The following is a 25,253-nucleotide window of genomic DNA, read 5'->3' as shown; positions in this document are numbered from 1 at the left end:
CAGCCTGGTCTCTGGTGGTTGGTGACCCTGCACATAACAGAGGGGTTGAAACTGGATGATGACTGTGGTCCTTTTCAACCCAGGCCATTCTATGATTCTATGAAGAGGAGCAGCAATGCTCAGTCTTAGATGGTGCAGTGTCCACCGCTGAGGTGAGCCCTCAGTCTCAAACATACAGTATTGTGCTTATGCTTTGGCAGTTCCAGGAGCTAACATAAACTGCAGACAACATGTACCTTGAAAAAAATTGGATAAAAAAGCTCTCCCTATGACATTTCTCTTGTCTGCTTGCCTAAACAAAAAAGACACATCTTCAGCATGAAGCACACAGCTTTGAACCTGCTGCACTCACAGGATGCGAAGCCCACAACTGCTAATTAGTATCCTTTCCTTGACTTTCAACAAGATTTATACTGCATTATTCCTGTACATTTGTTTTATGGCAGAACAAACTAACTTCACCTACATGGCATCCACACAGCTCTTCACATTCTTGGAAGCAGGCAGAAGGCAGTAAAATATGACAGGCTGTCAGACCAAAACAAGATGTTAAACCAGAAAGACTATTTTGGGAATGGAAAACAACTCATTTAAAAAGTCTATGATTAGAAGTAATTTTCAATGAAGTTTTGATGGTGAAGTTATCTCCCATCTCTGACCAGATCTCCACTGGCTGGTCTAATTGAAAAATGTAAAACAAATTTTATCAGAACCTCTAAACCTTAAATAGTATGAAGCTTCAAGAGATAGAATTTGGGATTAGCAATTTGTCAGGTCTCCTTGTTGCCATAAATTCTTCCCGGTTTATCACTTCAAGTCAGCCAGATGTTTTAGATCACGTACAAACTACAAAATGTAGCTATGAAATTTGGGGTTAGTCATTCCTGTTCTGTCTGTTAATGTTGAGACACACAACTCCTGCAGCTGGTGTTAGTGTGTAGGAATGAATGGATATTTTAGTTCTGCTGCTAGCTAGAGAGAAAAATTAAGCAGTAAGTGATGCAGCAGGAAAGGAACTAGAGAAGGCTAATGCTACTTCGACTGTTTTGTCTGTGGGGAAGAAATGGAGTATCAGCCAGTTCTACCTTCGTTTCAGCTTGGCAGTTTGCTGTAGGCATATACAGAGTGGTTGACTGCACAGACTAAGGCACTTAAAAATCCATCTATTGTGGCCTTCATAGTGCCACAAAGTGGATATTTTAGAAACCACAGGGGTATGTACTTGAAAATATTTAGTGGTGATTATATCTACAAAGCACATCACTGCTGAAGTGTTGATGGCACTAATCAATGGAATAAAAAAGATATATTTTTATTTATTATACATCCCAATAAACAAAAGAGATCTTAAAGAAGATTCTTGGCTGACTCAAATCCCTGTAGCTGCTCTGACATTACTGCATGACCTCACAGGGCTCAGTCTGTATTTTTTTACAAGCTGGAGTTGATTAAACTAGCCCAAGTGGTGGAGGCATTGTGAAAAACAACAAGAAGAGAGCACAGAGCAGGAGAAGACAGAAATAAATATAAATTTGGTGGTGAATGTACTTTAAATAATTTTTAGAGGAAAATAAGTTTTTTTTATATATAGAGATGAGCCCAAATGGATATTGGCAGTAAACAAGTTTTGCAACTAACCACAGCAAAGAGAGGATTACATTCTGCCCAAGAACCAGTCAGAAAATATAGAGGATGTCTGCTGTTGAGAAGAAAAGATTTAATGTAGTGTTTGAATTGGTAATGAAACATGGTTGTGTTCCATCAGAAGAAAAATCAGACAAACGAATTATCTGGATACTGAAATACTACCATGGTGACTCACTCCAAATTCGGCGGCACTGTGTGTCTTGTGACATAATGTGCTTTTTCTTCTGATGCAGTTAGTAGAAATTCTGGAACCCACAAACATCCTGAATGACCCAGTGTTCTTGTTATACATCAGAGTGCCCTGACAAATGAGACAGTCCCCCAAAAATGCGGGGAGCACTTTGCCAGCTGACGTGTCACCAGCTATGGGGACAGCCTGAAAGGCACAATTCATTTCACATGGAGGAGCACACATCTTGTAGCAGTGAGTGTGTATTTCTTCTGACCTAGGTCAAAATCAAGTGCACAGCTTTGGAGCACATTCAAAAGCCAATTTAATACCATTATGCTTGGGAAGACAAGAAGGGGCAAGTTTCTTGAGCAGAGACTGATAACATTTGCCAAAGAGAAAGAGTTTTTGGCTCAGGGATTTGTCACAGCTGATTTAAAATGGTACGGGTGTTTGACTGAGGGTGTACTTTCCTCAGATACAGAGGGATGCTAACAAAAGGCAAAAAGTAGGTTTATTTGCAGTGGATTTTTGCCACATTTTTCCAATTGGGGGCAGGAATTCTCATAAATCGACAGCTGCAGAAGGCAGTTAATCCAAAAGCTAATCTCTGCCTGTCCAAATCGCTTACAGACATACTTGCAACACATATACGAGGGTTTCCGCATGCATATTGATGAAGCCAACAGGAAGAGAGCAGCCCAAGGCATGAGTGCACCTCCTAGCATGGAGCAGGTGGTGGGGAACGCTCACCCTCACTGGCTTCCACAGTCACCTCCTCTGGCAGCTTGCTTGGCTGTACTTGGGTGGATTGCTCAAGCAACTGCTCTAATCCTGTGCAAACCTGTTATGCTGAACCTCCAGAGCAAGCTGATTTTGCATTTCATTGTTCAGATCACCATAAAGACTATAAGGAAAGGCAGTAGCTACTACAAAAACAAAAAAAGTTTACTTGATTCAATCTCTAATTTCAGACCTAACTTTCAGCTTTTATACTTGCATTTACATTTTCTTTTGTTGGTAGTCCTTCTTCCTTTATCTCCTTTCCCCTACATTCTCTCCTACTTTCACTTGATCATTATCTGCCATCCCAAATATCTTTTGTCCACTCTTTCTCCACAGGCATCTCTGCTCTGCTTCTCCCTGGCGTTGTGCATTTAAAGACTGACCTAGCTGATACACTGAAGTGGTACCAGGCAGAGCAGCCTCATCTCCACAGCAAAATAATGGTCATCTGCCAGAGAGCGGCTGAGAGTTTCAATCCATTCACAAAAGGAAGGAGTGGCAGCAAAATTTAACAAAAATTGTAATAACAAAAAAATCCTCCATTTTTAACACAGACACATAACAAAGCAAACAAGCAAACATACAAACCTCACAGCAAAGTCAAAAGAAAGACAGGAAAGAACATCTAAACAAAATTTCCACAGGACAATTGGCGTTCATCTATATGCTGCTTTCTGTAATTCTGTCAGCTCCAATATCTTCACTTGAACACAACTACATGTGCGTATGCACATAGATCTGAAACTGCTCCAAGCAGGTCAACTTGAGTTGATTTGAGTTGGCTTCTGCTGATCAACCTCAACTTCTTGCTATAGTACCTATCCTCCCCAAAACCTCTTGCTGCCCAAACCGTAAAGTGATCCTACAGCCAAGAGTTTACCGTTCCTCCTAGGAAGGAGGCGTGAGGTTAGTGTTTAGTGTGGGAAGTGTTGGCATTTAACAAAGACAAGAAAAATCCACCAGCACCGAGGCAGTGAAAAGACGGAATCCCAATGGCTTTGTGAATGGACAAAATGCATGCTAAGTAGGCTACATGAACAGGGGAACAAATGGGCAAAAGCAGATGGCAGAATATCTAAAAAGTGAACCCATTCTTTGTACAACGTCCCTCAAACAATAAACTGAGTATGAAGAGATTAAATTTGCAAAAATACAAAAAATGCAGCTCTTGGAGGCAGTCTTTAAAAAGAATTAGACAAATAGCCTAAGAAAGACAAATAGTACAAGACTTCTCAGCACCAGTTCCCATCTTTGTACACTAATGATGTGCCTGAGGGAATTTTTGACTAGAAAACCAAACGTTCAAGAGTTAACACTGGGCATGTTACAAAATACTCAAAATCAATAGGCAGCTCCTGCATTCCTCACTGAAACCCTTTAAGCTCAAATAATTCCATTGTTACATAGAAGTCTGTAAAGAAGACAGGATTTATTTTCATATTCTTAACTAGGAATAAGTCGGTACAAGAAATAAAGAAAAGCTATTGTTTGTGTTCGAGGAGTTTCCTTTTTTTCCGTGGCAGCATTTTCCATTGTGTACTCACGTGGCATTGGCAAACAAGCCAGTAATGTACAACGTACAATTTCTTCATCCACTACCTTGAATCGTACATACATGAAGTTTTAAGTATTGCATGTGCCCTTCTAACACAATGTGGTATTGTTCCCACTGTACTCATCTTAGTTTTTCATTTTTTGTTTGTATTTTCAAGATTCAGCAAACTGTTCTACTCTCAGATATTTCTGACTCAGATGTTCAGAGTTAAATACACTTAACTTTTAAGAGCTTACTAAAAAACCTAATTTGGGAGCTGTTATCATGAAAGCCCAGGAAAAGCCAGTACATTTCATGAAGCTGCCTTACCTTTTTTCTTTGGAAGTTCACATCGAGTTTCATTGAGGCGCACTTGTTCAGTGTGTTCAGTCGTCTACAGAGGAAAGCAAATTCAACAGATTAGCTGCCTCGGACTAAAGGGCATGACTTTTCATAAGTTCAAAAGCTTTTCTCTTATCTGCCTGGAAAGTGCTAACTGCATACAACAGGCTTCAGAAAGACGATACTGTTCGTATTATTCCAAGCTATGAAACTACTGCGTTAAAAGGGCGTCCTAGCTTTAGATTCCTTGATAGTCAGTTTTCCTATATTGCTTTTTAATTCATAGACACTTAAGTACTTGACAAAGGAAACTGGCATGAATAAAACACCTTTGATGGTGAAATGACAAGAGAATAGGGAGGTAAATTGCTGTCTGTAGGAACACAGTAAAACTTGTGTAAGACGATTACATGTAAATATTCAGAGATTTGGAGATTTCAAAGCACTCATGAAAGACAAAACAAAAAGTCAGTTTTGGATTCAGTTCCTCACTTTTGGTAGTTAGTACAGCTTTTAAAAAGACAAAAGAACTTTTAGCAATTAAATATTTCTTTCACAGCTGATAGTTCCTTCCCTGAACATATGTGTCTTAGAGAAAGGTTAGCACACATCAAAGGAAACAGATTTAATGTCTTTAAGTATTTCTTGTTACTTCTGCCCATGATTTATTTCTAATGATGTTACCAGAATCTCTGCAAGACTTCTGCTCTTTAAATCCATGGCTATTCCAGGAAAATAATGGGTTGAAATGACAATTTAATAACGATGAGAAGTGAGTATCTGTTAGTGTGTCCATGTGCAGAGATAGAGCACCAGAAAACATGCTCTTTCAGTAGTGAACCTACTATGCTAAGCATAATTTCTTCATTTTTATTTAGACTCAAAAGTCCCAATTCATGAAATCATCTACTTTTTAAAACTCAGAGTGCTCAGAGTTAAATAGATAAAATTTTCCTCATTTAGGGCTGAAATATGAGCAGAGTGAGAGAGGCATGTGCCCTCAAAACACTTCAGGGGGCTGCTGGTATATCCTAAGTCTTTGCAGCAACAGCTGCCCCTTGTTTCTGCACCCCAGGAAGAGGCTGCAAATCTCCAGAACTGATAGCATTTGAAATATGTGTGATACATTAGAAGGACATGTGAAAAAAACATACATGATACAATCTCTCATTCAGCACTAGAGCATTATGGCATTAGCATCCTCTTCCCTGGCACCTGTAATATTAAAAACCCTTTCAAACTGCCACTGCTTGTAAAGAACTGGCTAAAGAAATGCAGACGTTCCAGAAAAAAATTCCCTTGCAAAGTAACACCTGCTCATCTGTAGATAAAACACTCCTCCTCAGGCCAATAAAACCCTTATGCCATATCAGAAAAGCCCTATGCTCATCACATTAATGCGAGTATAATGAATGCACAAGCATGCCCCACATGCATGGTAGTCATGTTCTTGTAATAAATTGCAGGCTTTGTGGCTTTGTAACACTATCTTCAGCCTTCTGCCCACAGACACTCCTCCTCAGGGGTTACATCTGTAATTGCAAAACTCATCTTTCGCCCAAACATGGAATTTCACAACCCAAAGTTGCATTTTCCCTGGCTCCAGCTGAGCAATGTTCTGTGCTTGTTTTGACAAATGTGTGTATTTGCCCCCCTTTCCCTCCTCTTTATCTATCTAGTGAAGATGTATCAAGCTGTAGCCCAATACGTAGTATGAATTTCAACTCCAAAATCAACTCCAAAATCAACTCCAAATACACAGAGGCACAGACACACATTCAAAGGACTCCAACCCAACTTTCTATTTGTGGAGCCAACTTCCTCTGAGAGGTAAACCAGAAGCTCAGACCTCAATCCCCATGCCTCTGCATTAACTGTCCTGTGCTGGAAGTGACAAGCTTGATGTGCTGCCTGGAAACCAAACCTGCCAGCCACACATCTGAGTCAAATTGCTGCAGTGACTTTACATAGGATAAGCCGATCTATACTGCAAGAAGCACCACTAAAAAGTCTCTACAGCGGCACCTGGATTCACTTGAACACTGCAATGTCCTCAGTCTGTGTTTCCCGTCAGCGTGAGTGAGACCTGGGGATGTCCTGAGATTCCATCTAGGTCTTATGGGTTGGGTTTCTTTCCTCTGTCTGACAGACTGAGGATGAAGACCAGCGTTTGCTGGACGCTGTCTGACTCAGCATCAGCCAGAGTGCAGCCAGACCAAGGACTGGGAAATCCTATCACAGAGTTTCTGTCACAGAATCATTTGAGTTGAAAGGGGCCCTTAAAGGCCATGCTGTCCAACTTCCCTGCAATGAACAGGGTCACCTAGAACTACATCAGGTTGCTCAGAGCAGTCCAGCCTGACCTTGAATGAATCCAGGGATGAGGCATTCACCACTTCTCTTGAAGACGCAGAAGAAAACACTTCACATGTGGAAGCCAACACTTCTTTCACTCAGTATGATGCTGTTTGCCATCTAAAACCACCAGAGCACGCAATGCATTTTAGGAGCAGAGTGAGAAAGAAGTGACAGCCAGCAGCTTAATACTTTGCAGAAAGTGTTGTGGTATTTCTGTACGAGAGGGTTTCTTCTTAAGCACAGAAAGGTGCAGAAAGCTCATGGTTGAACAAACAAAACCATCCAAAGCAACTGCCTTCCTACTAACTGCATTAGTCTCAGCAGAGAATTGACAGGTGAGCTCTATCCAAGCCAGTATCATTGCTCAAACTGGACGCTTAGAAAGCTACAGCACTGTCCTGGCCATTTTCTAATCTGGCTTTTTTTACAAGAAACTCACTCCATCAAAAATAAAACTGCTTCTTAATAGGAGCCAAGGGCTCAATGTTAGGTTTTAAATTTATGCATCTACAAAACAATGGCATGCTGTCTGGGGCTCTTCCAATACTATGGAAAGATTTGCCAGTGAAATTAGAAAACTAATGATCAGATTTGTTAGCTTGCCTGTTACTAACAACTCCAATCAAAGTGAGTCTGTTCCAACTTCTTATGCTCTGCTATGTGCCAGCAGTGGTAGAAAGCTTTTCTGGTCTGCTTAAAGTTGTTAGATGATTGTCAGCCAAGTCCTCAACAAATCTTTCTAAAACCAAAAAATAAAAGTCTCTAGCTACAAAAGGCTGCTATTAATGTCCCAGCCGAAGTGAGAGAGGCACTATATAGGAAAAGGATGCCTGCTAACAAAACACAAAATCTGGACTGAGAAAAGGCACAAATACCACATTAAATAAACACAGGAGAGGTGACTATACAGAAAATAACTCATCTAGGATGCATTTGAATTTGGAGATGAATTTGAGTTTGGAGAGCTCTGCAGCGTTCAGAAAAAGCTTGGAAAACATTCACTATAGTAAGTACTTCCCTGCTAATATTATTTCTTCCTCAGGACATCACAGGTGAACACTATTGTGAAACATCCCTACATTGAAAAGTGTTCCTTGATACAGTGCTTAAACATACAAGGAATTATTCAGGTGCCCAAACAACAGTCTAATGCTAATTTAGATCCCCAGAATTATCAAGCCTGGCCTTCAGGTGCTGCAGGTGCTCTTGGTCAAGCCAGCCCATGGAGAAGTCTAAATTATCTTAGCAGATCTGAAGTACAGTAGAAACAGGTATTTAGGTCTCTCCCAGTGCTGTACTTCTTAACCACCTGATGGAAGTTGATCAGCTGAAGAAAATGTCTGCATTTTGCATACTGTATAGCACCAAGCAGCGCTTACAAATAAATACAATCTTGTAGCAAAGATTATCTGGAAAACCTCATGGATAAAGTGTTGCCCTGCTTGAAAAGCCGTCTAGATAATAGAAAGTCAGTTTTGAAGCAACTTGGAGCTCCATGAATTCCTGTTCAGCAGCTGCATGCAACATGCTGGTGAGGAAGGCAGCATTGGGTACCACATCCAGTGGGGTGAGGAGGGCTGGTATTGACAGCAACCTTGGCTGCAGCATCTCCTACCTCTGCAAATGTCCTTTGTTATGGATCATGACCAAGCAAACACATTTTATAGTTCTATAAACTCCTCTCTGAGGGAAATAATCTTACACTATTTCTTTGTTTTATTATTATTCCTAGCCATGTTCAGGTGCTGCATACAAATGCCCCTAGCTGGCTTCTTCTGATACAATGGAATTTGGGACACTCTACTAAAATTAAAGCAGGACTTTCCATGGTGCGTCTGGAGAGCCTGGCTTACTTCCTAACAACATCCACAGCAGTTTTAACTCAGCAGATAGTGCTAACTATACATTACCATTTCAAATTCTAATAGTATGCTATCCCACATATAGTGACTTCTGGATTGCAAACAATCAAAGAGACACGGACTATGGAAAAGGAGGCTGCTGGTTGTTTGGCACAGTTCAAATTTAAAGAGCCTTATTTAGAGCCCTCATATCAAACCTGTATTTCATACTTTTTCTTTATATTCTCAGTCACTGTATTTACATGAATACAAAACGTACAACATGGTTTGGCTTTTCCTTCTCACCCTCTTATCACAGTGGCCACAAAAGTTCCCAGAGCAGAGTTTGTTGCTGCTATTTTGGAAATGACACAGAGATCCAGCTATAAAATTTTCATGCCCAATTATTATTTTGGCGGGCTGACAGTGCTTGCCTGCAGATTGCATGGCAATTTTCTATTGTTCGTTACTCAATAAAATCTGAATGGAATCTCTTGATAGCAAAAAAGATACGCCTCTAACCCAATTTGGGCTTTGCTCTGCCAAATTTTCAAATGATATTGTAAACAGCAGGAATGTTAGAATATCTCAAAAAGGTCACAGAAATCTTTTGCAACAGGGAGTTACAGGCTTTCTGACTAAAGTACTACCAGCTGCTGTAAAAAATGTTTCTCTGCATTTGTGCCTCTTACTGTCCTGTATATTGAATGTCATAGAAAACTGATCATAATGAGGTGAAGAATCTGATTTCAATCCAGAAGAGCAGCAAAATTCAGTGTTTAAAATTATCCTCTCAATAAAAATGAGTACCCTACTTTGTTTACTAGCATGGCTTGAACGCACGATTAGCCAATGCAAAGGCTTGGCCATGCACCACTTTGAAGGCAGTGGGAGTTTTGGGTGTAAGAAGAATGAAAGTTTGGCACCCAACCTGGTAATCTGTATCCACAGAAATAACAACCAACCTTTTCTTAGCTTTCTGTTTCAGAAAAGAATGTCACAGCCCACAGCTCTTGAATGATGATATATTGGCATTCACCTTGTGCTAACGTCACCACAGAACAAAGCAAGGGTAGAACACTGACCACTACGGTCAGCTGAGCTGTGAGGAGTTACTGGAAAACTTGGAAAATGTTGGTTTGGTCACTAATACATTAACAAAGCTTGTAGCAGGGGGAGAGGCTGATACTGTTTACTCTTTCTGGTGAACCAGAAACTTGACATTTGGCACAACTGCTTTTTATGGGTCGGTCACTCTCAGCTAAAGGTTTAGTGCTGCTGAATTACTGCAAATTAAAAGTCTGTAAACTGAAAACATGACTCTCCCATCTAAACAGGCTGTATATAATGCTTCTCTTTATACCTGGCTCACGCACAAAGTATTGTTTCCTTCTAAACTACAAACTGTTTAAAAGCACTCAAGAAAAATTAAAGCCAAAGAATGCTATCTTCTGAATAAAATTATTACAGAAGTTACAGACAGTCACTAAAACCTTTATTTTTCAATAAAATAATTTCAAAAGACTTTGGAAAGACTTACATACTGCAGATCTTTGCAATATCATTTAATTTAGGCAAATATAAAGTACTGTCTTTATTAGTACGTCTCTATTATATTTTTAAAAATCTTGTATTTCAGTAAAAGAGAGAAAAAAAAATAAATACCAATCTCTAGCTTGTGTTCTACTCACAAAGAAATCATCATAAATGTAAATCGAGGGCAATCATTTAGGTGTATATGTGAATCTACAGTCTGAAAGAGCAAAAGGTGAGCTGTTACCACTTAGCTGAATAGGTCTTGGATGCTTTTGATCATAACTGAAGTACCACTGTTGCTAAGTAAGTTAGAAAAGAGTGGCTGGGGAGAGTCCTAGAGCTATGACAGCCACTCACTGTTTGCTCTCATGACAATGGGACAGGGACTGAGATCATATTCGCAATTTTGGATGGTGCTTCAATTTTGTGGGAAAGAATGGGTGGAAGAGACTTCAACCTCCTACCACTTCTCACTTCTTGGACTACAGCAATGGGGTGCCAGATTAAAGCAGTGGGATGTATGTATGTGTGGGAAGAAAGTTTCTTAGCCATGGGTATAGAAATCCCTCCCACTAGGTCATACAGAACAGCAATTAATCAAGCTTGCAGGCATTCCTAAGAGCAATTACTGAAGGATCCAGATTTTTTTTTCCTGCAGATTTCTTAAACATAGAGGTTATTACAGACATAAAACGAATATTCTGTTCTCCATATCTGTAAAACACAAATTGGGAAGTAATTTGCAGCAAGGGAGTTTTGGGAAAGTGTTCTGACAGGTATGCACAAGAATATCATGGATCCTCTAGGAAGGATAGCATCTCCTGGCCTGGTAAGAGGGGCTAGATTAACTGTCTTCCAGTCCTATTCGCTATCATTGTAGGAAATCCTTTCTGAGGTCCTCTGTCACATCCCCATTAATGCCCGCAAGCACAGAGCAGTGTGCCATGGATCAGTGTATGTATACTCTCTGATGACTTTAGCCACAGTTGCAGAAGGGCAAATAGAGTTTTGCTCAATATTTTCATGCTAGAGTTGTGCAAGTTTTCCTAACATGTAATAAAGCCTGTTTGCTTAGGGGCCAGATGCTCCTTTGTCCTTACTGAAGTGGAGAGGAAAAGAAACTAGCTTGAGAAGAGAATAGGAGAAATAAGGAGGAAACACTGTCTCCATAATGAGATTTTGCAGAACTACCACAGAATTGTTGCTTCTTAAGTCCTGGGGGGCAGTACTGGTGCAAAGCAATACAGTATATTCATCACAGGCAGAGTACAAAAAGCTAGAAAAAGAGCAAACACAAGCCTCTGGGAAGGGCAGACCAATGAGTAGCTGCAGTGCTGGGGTTCTGGTTCTAATTCTGTTGGTGATGCCAAAAGGAGAGTACTAAGGGAATCACAACAACATGAAAGTCATGGCTGCTGCCAGAGAAAGTACTTGCAGAATTCTGTGCAATGAGATTCTATCTTTTCAGATGTGCTTGGACACAGAGTTGTTCATGTGCAACTAAAACACGACTCCTTCACTTACTCAGAATTTCCTCATATTACCGCTGGTTCTTTGTTAAAAATGAAGGGGTTTCAAATCCACTGGATTTGGGTCCTTCTCAAATCTTGTGTCTTCTCCAACCTTAATAATTCTGTGACTCTATGACTCTTGTGCTAGGCTACTATGCTAAAACCAACAAAACAGCTGATGTTTTTAAATTATCACAAAAGAAGCCTTAGGTGTTATTTACCTGCAAAGAGGTTCTACAAGGTCCTTGTCAAGAAAATCATGATCTTTCTTTACTGCAGCAATGTCAATTGGAAACTGGGAGTCTATAAAAGGAGACACAATATTAAGACGACTGCTTGCTATTTAAATTAAAATAAATTGTCTACAACAAAAATGCTTCGCATGTACTTGCTTGCTGAAATATAGTAAGACTGACTTCACTCAGCCCTGATTCCCTTCCAACTGTATCAGTGACCCTTTCAGTTACTTTATTATTTTTTTCTCTTAAATGCATAGCTGAGCATCCTGTGCACAAAAGAGACACTAACATTATTTCACTTTGGCTTTAATAAGATATTAAATTGTTAGCTGGTGCCTAACACAAACAAATGAGATCAGAAAATTACCAACATGCTTTCATTAGCCAACATGAGCAATAAGGTTCTTCGTCCCCATCAGAGCAACTTAATGAATTGCTGGATAGACTTTTCCCATGAAACAGGAACATTTTGAGCTTTTTGTTTCTAATACAACTCCCAACAACAACAATTTCAGACTAAGGGCTACTCATGTAACAAAGATGAAAAAATGAACTGAATTATAACCCCCAATACCAGCCAAAAAAACAGACTAGTGTTCTGGAAGCTGACATTTGTAATGAAAAGTGACATGGCTGCAACACATTAGTGGGCTCCACAACAGTGGGATGGACTCCAGCACGATGGCTGCACTCCAGATCGCCCTGCCATGTTTAGGCACCGCAGTGGGAAGCTGAGACATAGGGACTGCAGCCAGCATTTTCAGACACTAGTGCTTAACATTTATATAATAGATGCCTGGAAAAATGACCTTGTTTTCAGAGATGCCGCCTGTTAGAGTGCATACTGGTTTTAAGAGGGACTGTGGGAGCCCAGCATGGGTTGCATTTTGGATGGAACATCCCTGTGAATTCAGCAGGCACTGGACTCTCCTTTCTCTAGGGGAGATGGGAAGTGAGATACTCTGATTGTAACGCAGACACAAAAAGTACTGCTGGGCACGGAGAGACCAAGGTAGATGGACATCTATGTCACCTCTGGGTGACAGGTTTATTAGTCCTACTTCCTTGATAGATTTAAGAGAGCCCACCTGGCTCCTGCTGAGCTGTCTGAGCATCTCTGTGCAGACACTGGCTTTACCCAGTGCACCTGTGAGGCCCACTGGCACCAGCAGGCCCTCAGCGGGCTGTTAGGAGCCACAGACGTGTCCTCAGCACTGCGCTCCCCACCACTTTCAGCCCTGCAGAGCTGGCTCTGACCCATGAGGTTCCTTGGCTCTGTGCAAGGAGCTGTGCTGCCTCCAGACCCAAGCTGACCCTGGACAGTGTCCAGCAGGGCTTGGCAGAGCTGCACTTTGGCTAATAGGCCTGAGTGGGCCTGAGCTGGCTCCTGGTCTCTGCCAAGAGCAGAATAGGCAGTTTGGAAAAAATGAGGATCAGCTGCAGTTTCCCTGTCAGCACTGAGCTAGAAAAGAAACAGTCCCACTCCCTAAACTGCTCCTGAGTGCAGCAACAGTATAAACACTTGTCCTGTCCTCCGGGATGACATATTCTGATCACAACTGTGTCATCCACCCATCACAGAAGCATTCAGGAGGGGACGCAGCCATTTGCACTGAGTTAGCCCTGCTGTATTTCTTCTTTTTGCTTTATGGTGAGGTGAAATTTGAAACACAGCTCAAGTAGTTCACTTCTGGTAACTCTGCAGAGTTTTCAATCTTTTTTTTTCAGTAAGATTGAAATTTTCCAAAACATTCAATATTTGCAATCTTATTTCTGAAGTTTTAAAAAGTTTTGAATAATAATTAAAGAAAAAATGAGACGTATGTATTTGGATTTTTTGTAAATTTTTTTTTTTTCTGTTAACCTTCAAGGTTTACACAAGCTGTATCCCCCCGTTTTTTTTCCACGGCCTTGAGGGCAGGAATCTTACTTTTCTTTGGGCATTCGTACAACTCCAGCAGATGAGGCTTTGTGAAGCAGCCAGCCATACCAATAACTCACTCAAATGTAGAGCTGGCTGACTGCAAGCTCTCTTGGAAAGGACCCACTGAGCTTTCAGTTCTGCACAAACAGGAGCAAAACTTACTTACTCTCATACAACTGAGCATACTGGGGGAATCCAGCTGCACGTAACCAGTCACACGCTTCCTTTGCTTCAATTTCTGAGGAGAAAGAGAAAAGAGAAGAGTTCACACTTTGTTATTCTGCATTAGAAGTTCTTTAATTACAAGGAAATAGCAAAGAGATTTGGTGATAGATGTTCCCTGCTTAAAAAAATTGTTGTTACTCGGAAGTATTTTTTCATGGCATCAGAAAATAGAACCCATCAAAGAAATCCACCTGCCTCCATAGGTCTCCAGAGTTTGCACAACTGCTTGGTGCATGAAACAAGGACACTGAAGTTTTAATCACCTCCACAGGGAAGGAGAGCTGCTTGCCAGGCCTGCGGCCCTGAGTCCTATCCTCCCCTACGGACAAACTGTTGGGGAGAGGTGAAGACGAAGCCATGTGAAAACAAAATGATAGGAAACATGCTCCAGGTTTTTCCTCCTCTGACACTTCTCACAAAGAAGCCAGGGAAAGCCTTGGACAGGTCTAATGCTACAGGTGGGATGTACCTGCCTAGCTATAGACATCTGAATTCAATTACATTGAATCCCTCCACAGTCAATAGACAGTTACTTCTGAAGGGTGATTCATTTCACTTTGAAGCGCTGTCTACATTAGGTGGGATAGATCACTTACACTGCTTTCCTCTTGTGGCTGTTAACACAGGAAGGATAAACTGCTAGCCGCAGGTATGCCTGTGCAGCCAGATGAAATAAAGACCATGACAGGCAGCAGCTTCCAGCACTGCACCCAGAGCACTCACTCTTCTTTCATTTTAGTCCACTTCCAAGCCTATTTGGGACTGCTTCAGTTATCTCTCTTCAAGACAAATCTTCTCTTGAGAAGGCTAACACTAAGCAGTGTGGAGATGAATCAATTTGTCTTATTTTCTCCCTGAAGCACAGGCACAGCTTGCTCTGGACTAGCTTTCCACTTTCAAACAGCTTTCATTGGTAACAGGCACCTAGGGAAGTGGTGGAGTCAGTTCCTGGAGGTGTCCAAGAAATGTGTAGATGTGGCACAGAGGGACATGGTTTAGTGGGCATGGTAAGGATGGGCTGATGGTTGGACTTGATGATCTTAGAGGTCTTTTCCAACCTTAATGATTCTATGATTCTATTATTCTATTATGTAAACCAGCTTTTTGGAAGAGGAATGTCCAGTTGGACAAGAGTTCTGTCCCTCAGGTTGGGGCTGACAGCAATTATAGCTAAGTATGGTGGAATGAAGAAAACCATGCTCAAGACATGGATATTTCCTGATCTCTGTGATAACCCATTTATATGAATATGGTCACTCAATTTTTACCAAGAACTAAAAACAGAGGAACACCCAGATCCACATGGATTGCCAGTGAAATCTGTGCAACACTTCCTTGCCACTCAGATCTAGACCAATAATTACCACATAACTGGTTCTGCTTCACAAAATCAAAGTCAAAACATACATGCATCTCTTATTTTTGCAAAAAACTAGATGTATTTCAGCTAAGGAATGGAATGAGCGTTCAGATGTTAAAGAAATTAGACGTTTATTTTGCTTATTATTCAATCTGAACTAATCAGACAAGAGTTCTGGCACATTTGGAGCTGTAAAACCTAGGCAGTCATAATATGAAACCCTAAATATAAAACAAGCAATGGAACTAGAAAAATAAAATCAGGCGCAGTTGCTCTTTTGCATGTTCTGCCTTGCATGCAAAAATATCCCAGTCATAAATCTGTTTTGTACTAAAATGCACTTTTATAGATAGGAGATGCTGACACAAATTTTTCCCTATGCAGTTCTGTTCAAATCCTCCTAATGACTTTACCCACTGAAGCTCACCATAAAACCATCTTTGAATACACTCTGCAGTATGTGACCCACACACCTTTTTCTGATCCTTCATACACTGAATCACACCAGTGAATTTTGCTGAAGAAATAAAAATTCAGAATGCAAGGTCTACTTATCAAAAGCCCAATTTCCCAAAGATGATTAGACAGCCAGGAACAGCTCTGCAATAGCCACGATCATTAGCACTACTGAATAGGATTTGCCACCAGGTCTTCATTTGCTTTGACATTAGCTCATGTCAAGGCCAAAAAATGGAGCATGAAAGTACATTCAGTTCTTAACACTGCACAAAAGAATGAGCAGCTTACATAAAACGTGGCTCTCACTACTGCACATCTGTGTGCTGAAAGCACATCTTTATTATGTTCCAGTGAGGCTGAATATTTTTATTAAATGCTTGGAGAAAAGACAAGGCTTTATACTTTTTCTTTTGCTTAATTCAATCTCGTGAAGCACAGATGAATCAATCCCATTTCAAAATGTATTCTACAACTCATAACAGCTGTACGTACACTCTAGCTTCATCTAGAAGCACAAATAACAGAGACTGTGGGTGATGGAGAATGCTACCATTTAATGCTCTTATATGCTTATCACATTTCAGTGTTTTTTTGCAGTTGGCTTTCAGAGGAGCTTGCTGAGGAATCCTCCCGCAACTCAAGTGAGATTGAAAAATCTCCGGTTGCAGTGAGGCAACTGTAGGCAACAATCTCACCCATTCAGTATCTGTTTGAGGCTAATGTTGTTTAAGGGTATTGCTTTTAAAGGCTCTTTGTAACATACTGTGACCCCCTCAAACTCAAACTGATTGACAGATTAACTTTTGCCTTCAAATCTTCGACTGTCTCTTCCATGAAAGCATCTACTAGGAGTAATCTGATTTTCTGAACTATCACCTCAAATAAACAGATGCAGATTTGAACGAGATTGGCAAAACTAGCTTTCTGCATGCTGTGTCTCAGACACGTATCACTGCCCAGTTCCCCTCACTTACTCTTTTGCTTCTAGATCTTACTCAGAGGAGAGCAGACAGGGAGAAGTGCAACGTGCTACTGGCCCAGCCAGAAGAATGACTTTGCTTACATCAGAGAATTTCTTCTTGTTAAAGGCACTTGTTTCAGCCATTCGCCACTTGGCTGCTATTCAAGTCTCAGTGAAAAGGCACAAGCATTTGCCCTTCAGCAGAGACGAAAGTTGATTTCTGTTATCTCACTTCGGGAACGTAATCCAAGTTACAGTTCAGTATGCAATACATGTTTTTTCATTACTGGATATTTTAATGCTTAAAATACAATTTGAGATGCTCAATTTAATATTCTCTGTTTGCTTTTTGCTGCTTGATAGTTAATCATCAGCCAAGGCTTATTTGGGAAGAGATGAGCAGAGCACCAAAAAGACCTCACTGAAGATGTCAATGGAGGGTTGCAGAAATATTTTTGGCAGCATTGGTCTGGTTCTGCTCCCACGTTCAGGATAAAGCAGCTGTCAAAGCCAGCATGTGGCAGCTGTGCTGCTTTGGTGCAATCCTGCAAGCACCTGGAATATTACATGTGTTCACAGGTTGTCAACTGCACAAAGAAGGGCTGTCACGCTGAGAAGAGTGATTTGAGCAAGGACATGGCTCCTAGATTTGTGCTGAATGCTTGGCAGGAGCCACAGAAGCTTGCAAACCCAGCCTCAGGGACTTCATCTCCTGGCTTCTGTTGGGAATTTGGGAAAGTGAAATTGTGGGTTCTATGACCAAAAGGCTGCATGCCCAGCTGATCCAATGGTGGGTTTTTGCTTATGCGCTACTGTACTGTTCTACTGCCTGAAAAACAGTCATGGGTAATTTTCCACTTGCTTGGGTAGCAGCTAATGACAATCATTCATTAGTGAGGCAAGGCAATAACTCACTTGCAAATACTGACATGCACCAGTATGTCTTACATAGCTGGAGTTCTCAGGGTTTTTTTGTTGTTGAAGCTTGGCAATAAACAAGTTACTCTTTCCATTCCTCTTCTGTACTGGTAACAAGTTATAGCTGATATTCACTTTATCAAAAGTTCTTCAGCCACGTTTTTGGGGAGACATAATAATAGAATTATAGAACCATTTATGTTGCAAAAGACCCTTAAGATCACCAACACCAGCCATAATCTAACATTACCAAATTCACCACTAAACCACTTCCTTAAGCACCCACAGAGATCAGGCTGATGATGGCCTCCAGGTCCTCTCATCTACCAGCACATTCCAGGTGGTTCCTGCAAAGTCCCCTTCACACATCATTGCCGACCTTCCTCACATCTTGCACCAGGGGCACCTCAGAAGCTGCCCCCTTCTTCATCCAAACCTTTCAGTGCACATATGCAATCAGTGGCTTAAAACCTCCTCCTCAATCAGACATGCCATTAAGTTTTGTGTGTTTTTTTATTCCTTCAGGATTAGTTCTTAATCTTCTTGGAGGTGTCCCACTGTGTATAAAATTAAATACGTATCAGAGACACTGATACAATAACCCAAAGCACACATGGCACAGCAGAGACTGAAGTGCAAATCTCACATCAATTTTTTTTTTTGCTTTTTTTTGCTCAATTTATTTAAGATGTAAGCAGAATGAAATAAGGAAAGCAAGGTTCACCCAAAAACCTGACAGATGGCAAGAGCACAGCTGGGATATGGCTTCAAGTCCATGTTTTAGGTTTGCACTCATCTCCCACATAACCAGTGAATGCTCTGCCTATTCCGGAATTGAAATGGAATGGTGGATTGCAGTCTTTCTCTCTTCCAATATTTTTCCAAACTCTTAATGAACTGCCTGAATGGTGCCTGACACCAGAAGACTCCAGCAGTCAGCGGTTCCCAACAGGAACATCTTACCCAGCTTGCTCCCACCCCGCTGCCTCCTTCTCCTACTTCCCTCTATGACATATCAACTCTTGGCCAATCCAACGGAGATCTTTCAAACCTCTAAGCTGGCAGAAGACTAACCCCAAAATTTGGGAATGCTGTTGGATTAGCAAGCTGACCCAGTGCCTCCAAGTATCTCAATTTAGTCCATGTTAACTGCATCTTCATTAATCAAAGAAAACCAAACCACTGTGACAGCCATTCCTCACATGAAAGAAAGAACTACCTAAAAAACTGATAAGTTAAAATCACTGCCAAGAGAAAAGCATGGAAGTAAATTTGTTTCTAGCTTGGGACCTTAGCATTGTCTGTATCAGTTATGCCTTTGCACAATCCAGAAGAAGAAATAGCAACAAGAATAAAAAAGGTACAGAATTGCCTAATCTATTGTGTTTATGTCAACTTTATGTGTGATAACACTTATTATTCAACTGCTTGTAACACATCACTATTTCTGCTCTTCTTTATTCCCCTCATCTTGCTAACCACTTAAATCTAATTTACTAGGTTTCAGATAAAAGATCTGGGACTGTTAGTGAAAATGATGGATCAAGTTGTTGGAAAGGAATCTTTTTTCTTGCACAGTCACATTAGTGGCTCTACTGGAAGCCAGGAGCTGGTCTGCTAGGTAGAATGGGTCTCAGTTCTGCAAGCGTTGGTTGGAAACAGAACAACAGTTAGGTTACAGTTCACAGTATTTGCAGCTAGTTAGTTTGGTGCTATGGTTCATACTAACAAAGGATCCAAATCCTTGTCCTAGCCTGTCCTATCATCTCCTTCAAGATGAAGAAAACTGCTGGGACAATGTCTACCTAACATTTTAGGGTCAGTTGGGAGGCTCAGCTCAGCCTTGGGGCTAAGAACTTTCTTTACTTTCAGTAGCCCCAGTGCAGCTATGAGAAAGGTGAAGCAGATAGTATTGAGGGACAAAACATTGATCCTATCTCACATCTGAGGCATGCTCGAGGCACTGTGTGGGTGAATTCAGCCCTGCCTAGCTGAGCTGAATGCATCACTTTTGCCCTGTACACATGCCATGCCACACAAAAGCCATGTCACCTGCATGGTGAACTCATGGGGGCAGATGGGATCTGATGGAAAGCTCAGTTCAGGCTGGGGCTGTGTGAGAACAGATTCAGTGTGTTTCAGATCCTTCCTGCAGCCCAAGGTTGGGATACTTCAGCGGTTGTCACTGCTCCCTTGCTCTTACATCTCACATTCTTTAAGATCCAGGTCCATGTTACTGTTATTTTCATTTTTCAGATGATGGTTTAGAGCACTTCAAAAGTACATGAGCAGAACAGAGACTAGGTTCATGGGAAGTAAGTGTGTGATTCCTTTAACCGCCCATTAAAATAAGGCTATGTTACTCCTCAGGTACTAACACATTCAGAAATCTTGCCTGGAGGCCAGATGTCAAATTTCTGAAGTTCTGAGATACCTAAATGCATCATTTCATTGTCACTCAGCTACTACATAACACTGAAGACTGACAGGCTTCCAATGAATGGCATTTGCTGAGTCACTTTGGAGCAAAGAAATTAATCTTAAGGAAGGGTTTAGGTGCTAAATTGTAAAGAACACCTTCCAAGGTCACAGCAGAACAGAGGCTCACATCTGCAGCTTGCAAAGAGCAGGTTAATCCCCTAACTACTGAATTATTGTCTTTCTTCACCACAGTAGGCAGGCTGGCATACATCATGGAAAAATATAAATCTTTTCATGTTCCCTAAGGAAAAATGCCAATGCAATGTAGTAAAAACAGGCAAAATTTTCTGTAATGTTTTCATCTTGCATTATAGCCAACAGAATCCTTTAAATGGAAAAATTCTATTTATAGGATAGCATAAATTTTTATGCAAAGTACATTGATGTCTCTGAAATTATTTAGGCTTTTAGCATAATTTCTCAAGACCTCCATCTGAGAGAAGGCTTACAGGTTGAGCTCTTACCGCTTGCCCCATTTCCTCCCACTCTGTAGGATTTTTCCAGATGGATTCCAATAATAATGCAAAGGCAACTGTAACCATAAAATTACCATTTATAGCACTAATCTATCACAAATAAATAAAACATAAGCATACGATGAATTTGTATTATATTACTACACTATGGTGCATGCTCTTCAATAAATCCTAGTAATAACATTTGCAAAAGTGGAATTTCATTGGAATTACTTTATATTATGCTGTATAATTACTATTAGAGACAAGGTTCTGTTTTGCAACCAAGGAAGAAATAAAGCTGTCAAAGCATTATTTTAATAGACATTAAGCTTTTGCAGAGTATTGTGGTACCAGTAGTAATACAATAAAATATGGACCTTTTAAATTACTATGGCTGAAAATAATTCAAATGTCAATAGAAAAAAAGATCTTTTCAAGCTTGTGAGTGGTTTCTTTCTCTGTAGCTCTTTACACTTGGTGAATAATAGTCAGATGATGTCCATTCATACTTTGACTTTTTAGAAAGGATGAAAGTGGGAAGCATGATTATTTATGGACATGAAAAAAAAATCTCATATACTGAAAGATGAAAAGATTGAGACTGTTTACCTTGGAGAGCAGATGAATAAGTAATGGTTATGATAAAAGGGTATAAAATCATGGGTAATATGAAAATAGGAAATTGAGAGCTTCTATTCACTGTGCTTTGTAGCACAAGGACAGGAAGATTAATGAAACTGAAGGAATGAAAAAAGAAATAAAGTGATGTGAACTGATAAGTTGTTTTTTTTTTTTTTTTAAGCAATCCATAAAATTCATTGCCAAAGGACACTGGGATCAGGAGATTGAGTGGGCTCAAAAGTGAGCTCTAGTCTTATCTGAGTGCTGCTACCTCAGACTTGGAAAAGGATTCTCCTGAATTGAATAAATGAAACCAAACTAAAAACAATGTTATGAGAATACTTTTTCCTGGTTAGATGACTCCTTACTCAGCTTTTCCTTCTGAGCCACTGACATTTCTTACACTCAGAGATAGCCTGGGATCATATGATCAACTGTGACAATTCTTTTGTTCTCTTCTATACTCTATATGCTAAAGTCTGTATAGTCCAGGTTGGATGGGTTCCTCCTCATCAGCCTTTCACCTTCAGCTAGGCTGTGTTTTCCAAGAAGAAAGGTCTGTCATTCCAGGCAGGAATTAGGAGTTTAACTCCTCTTTGAGTGAAAGGATTATGACAAATTCCTTTCCTGAATTAACGTGATACCAGTTAAACTTGTAGGCCTGACATTTATAGCAGGTTCATCAGCCAAAAAACCTTAAAGGTCTGGGAATACTATGTCTATGTTAACAGTCTTCACCTGAAGTCATCTGCTCTTTTGCAGATTTCTAACTCCAGAAGTACAGGTGATGGATGTTTGGCACTGTCAGGCACCTAAATATGAGAATGCAATGAGACATGGACACCAAGTTTATCTGAAAGTCGCAGACATTTGAAAGTCTCAGACATTACATTAAAAACACAGCAAAGATGTTTAACAGAGCCAAATGATGTTGAAAAGTCATGTCAATGTTAGATGGTTCAGCTATACAATAAAAGCAAGATCCAGCTCTTCCTTCAGCATTCTTTCCACATCTTTAATTGCAGCTTATCATCATGACCACTTCTATTTACTGCTGATTTCCCTTTCTCCTTATCTTTATCTTCCACTCCAAAGTCCCTTAAAATTAACTCTCTGCCATCCATTACTCTGACATTTTTGCTAACCACTATTCCATATCCATCCACTTTATGCAACCTTACTCCACGTTAGTTTGCTTCCTTTTTTTTGTTTTGCAATATTCCTTTTAAATCTGTAAATCAGGATTATAAATTCCTCCTAACTGCCAAAATCTTTCCCTATCTTCAAATATCCCTTTGAAATCGCTTTTCCTCTTAGCTTACAATTGATTTGTACAATGCAGCTATTTGCGATGACACTAATAAAACAATACCCTGCATCCCACATGTCCTCTTGAGGCACTTTAAATGGTTATAAAAACTGATGTGAATGTTATATATAGGGATCACATCATCCGTGGGTGAAGTGCAGCTGCATTAGGATGAAATGTGGCAGCGACATAAAGGAACGCTGCAGCAGTTTATGACAAGAAACAAGAATACTTTATCCAGCTGAAACTACTAGCGGGATTTATGAGTTAGATAAAATTCAAATAATATATATATTGGGAGCTGACAAGGACACCAGGCTCTCCTCCCTTTCGTCTTAGGAAAAATACTCTGATATTGCTAATGGCCAGAAGTGATTAAGAGTTCGATTCCCTTCACATCCTCCCCCCTCCTCAGTAGGATTTATATTCCTTTTCTTGCCTTTTGACAGCACCCATGAGTATTGGCTCTGTGCAGATTCAGAGGACAGAACACTACCCACCTGTTTTACAGAACCACGCTGCCTCTCCCACCTATTCAGTCAGCCATGCAAAAACTGCTGGGTTTAGCAACATGACTTGAGAATTAACAAGGCTTTCAAATATAGTTGTGCATGAACACTGTATGTGCACTGAAAAATCTGTTCGGATAAACTCATGGAAAATGTGAGTCTTTGAAGGGTTCTAATATAAAATATATTGTATCTTTAATGCGGAAGGAGTACTATCAAATAAGCACAGAAGGGGTAACAGTCTCATCCTTCGGGATCTATTCTAATACTTTCAATGACTCATAGAGTCACTATAGGCCAGATTCTGAAAACAGACTCTCAGGAGTTTCTGCTTTTGGGTTTCCAAGCTGAGAGATCTTGCCACAAAGAAGGTTAATGGCAAAGTGGTACCAGTAGGTTGAGAGGTGATCCTTCCCCACAGTTCAGCACTGATGAGGCCAGATCTGGATTGGCTGAGTTCTGTTTTAAGCTCCCCAGTACAACAGAGACATATTCATACTGGAGGGAATTCAGTTAAGCACCACCAAGATGATCAAGGTCCTGGAGCGCCTCTCTTGTGAGAGAAAGCGGAGAAAGCCGGGACTGCTTAGCTGGAGAAGAGGAGGCTCAGAGGGACCTTATCAATGTTCATAAATCCCTGATGGGTGGGTGCAAAGAAGTCAGAGTCAGTCTCTGATCAGTGGTGTGCCATGCCAGGACCAAAAGCCAAGAGACTTCCTCTGAACACCAGGAGAACTTCTGTGCTGTGCAGGTGATGAAGCACACACTGCCCAGAGGCTGTGGGATCTTCTCCTTGGAGATCTTCCAAGTGTCAGAACATTGCTTTGGGCACCCTGCTCTGGGTGTCCCTGCTGGAGCAGGGTTGGGGCAGGTGACCTCCAGAAGTCCATTATCATCTCAATCATTCTGTGGTTCTGTGACTACTTCACGAAATGTGTAAAACTAGCCCTGAGCTGATCCATTAGAGAGGAGGACAAAATCTCCACCATCATCATATTCCTCCTAGTAAAGAATTTCAGATGAAGACTTTCAAGCCATTCTGCAGCTCTTTTCTTTATGAAGAACACTGGCATCATTGATTTTAGGACCCAGACATTCACAGGAAGGGTAAGCATAATACGAAAAAGCAGTGTAGCTAATAGGAAGCACATATGTATCAATTCCAGCTGTACCATTATTAGAAAGTAGCCATATTTGAATACTTGGAGTTATTAGCTTTCAGAATTATTTTCTTTGCATGTGGGTTCTTTGCTTACACTGCTAATACTTTTAGCTACGCTAGCAATAAATTCTTTCCTCCGTATACAATGCATGTTTCTTTAGTGCACATAAATCTACAAGGTGTTTTTTTCTGGTGCTCTGCCCTTCAGACCTGGTTTGAATTTGGATGCAACAGATGGACCCCTCTCCATGCAGTTTTCATCTACCCTCCATTCTTGCAAGCTTTTGGGAAACAACATCTCTTGCAAGGCTAGGGGGTATTTGAAGACAGCTTGATTTCTCACAGCATGCAGGATGCCCAAGGTCTATGGAGTGGCCTGATGTTCAGAGGGCTCCCAGGAGCAAGCAGTGCTGCCCTGAGCATTATTTCAGCTCTTACGGGCTTTTGTAGTTCCAAATAGAGAACAGAGATTTATTATCTCTGGAAACCAAGTTTTTCGAGCTCAATGTCCTAAACTGAAGGTCAAGTTTCAGAATTAAACATCTTTGCTTAGTTTCTCCACAATACCCAACATGGTTTGCATGTGTGCGGTACTGAAGTTAATTGGCCAAACAGTAATTGGAGCTCCTCAGATGAAAGGCACTATGGAATGCAGGAGAATGCTTCATGTTATAATTCAAGTGAAAACGTAAACAATCACCTAGAAGATAGATGCAGTCACAGCAGACTTTCTCCCTGAATTATGCAAATAAGTAGTACAAAACACAATTCCTTATCATCGTATTAATTTTGGTTTGATTATACCCTTCATGTGCTGTAGATGTTCAAATTACATGCAAGCAATCAGATACACATCAGAGAATCTCTACCCATCTGAGATGGCCTTCATGCTGTGAATTTATA

At 40.6% G+C, this 25,253-nt stretch overlaps 1 protein-coding gene across 5 annotated transcripts in view; it reads right to left on the bottom strand.

Moving 5' to 3' along the window:
- Nucleotides 1–14,145, bottom strand: part of STARD13 (StAR related lipid transfer domain containing 13) — a 39,676-nt gene extending 25,531 nt beyond the window's left edge. The window contains exons 1-3 of one of the 5 annotated variants that reach the window (XM_010728935.3): nucleotides 14,054–14,145; nucleotides 11,946–12,027; nucleotides 4,467–4,530 (exon numbers count right to left, since the gene is read on the bottom strand). In XM_010728935.3, the coding sequence (XP_010727237.1) occupies nucleotides 4,467–4,499 (33 nt within the window). In that variant the 5' untranslated portion in view covers nucleotides 4,500–4,530; nucleotides 11,946–12,027; nucleotides 14,054–14,145. Of the gene's footprint in view, nucleotides 1–466; nucleotides 529–1,809; nucleotides 2,069–4,466; nucleotides 4,531–11,945; nucleotides 12,028–14,053 lie in introns of those variants that run through there. The other 4 variants (XM_019612206.2, XM_019612205.2, XM_019612204.2 and 1 more) reach the window with 4 other exon arrangements.
- Nucleotides 14,146–25,253: the final 11,108 nt, after the last annotated feature.

This window comes from Meleagris gallopavo, chromosome 1 (genome assembly GCF_000146605.3).
Source record: "Meleagris gallopavo isolate NT-WF06-2002-E0010 breed Aviagen turkey brand Nicholas breeding stock chromosome 1, Turkey_5.1, whole genome shotgun sequence".
NCBI classification, from domain to species: domain Eukaryota; kingdom Metazoa; phylum Chordata; class Aves; order Galliformes; family Phasianidae; genus Meleagris; species Meleagris gallopavo.
The sequence above is the reverse complement of the archived record's forward strand: the minus strand, read 5'-3'. Positions and strand labels throughout refer to the sequence as shown.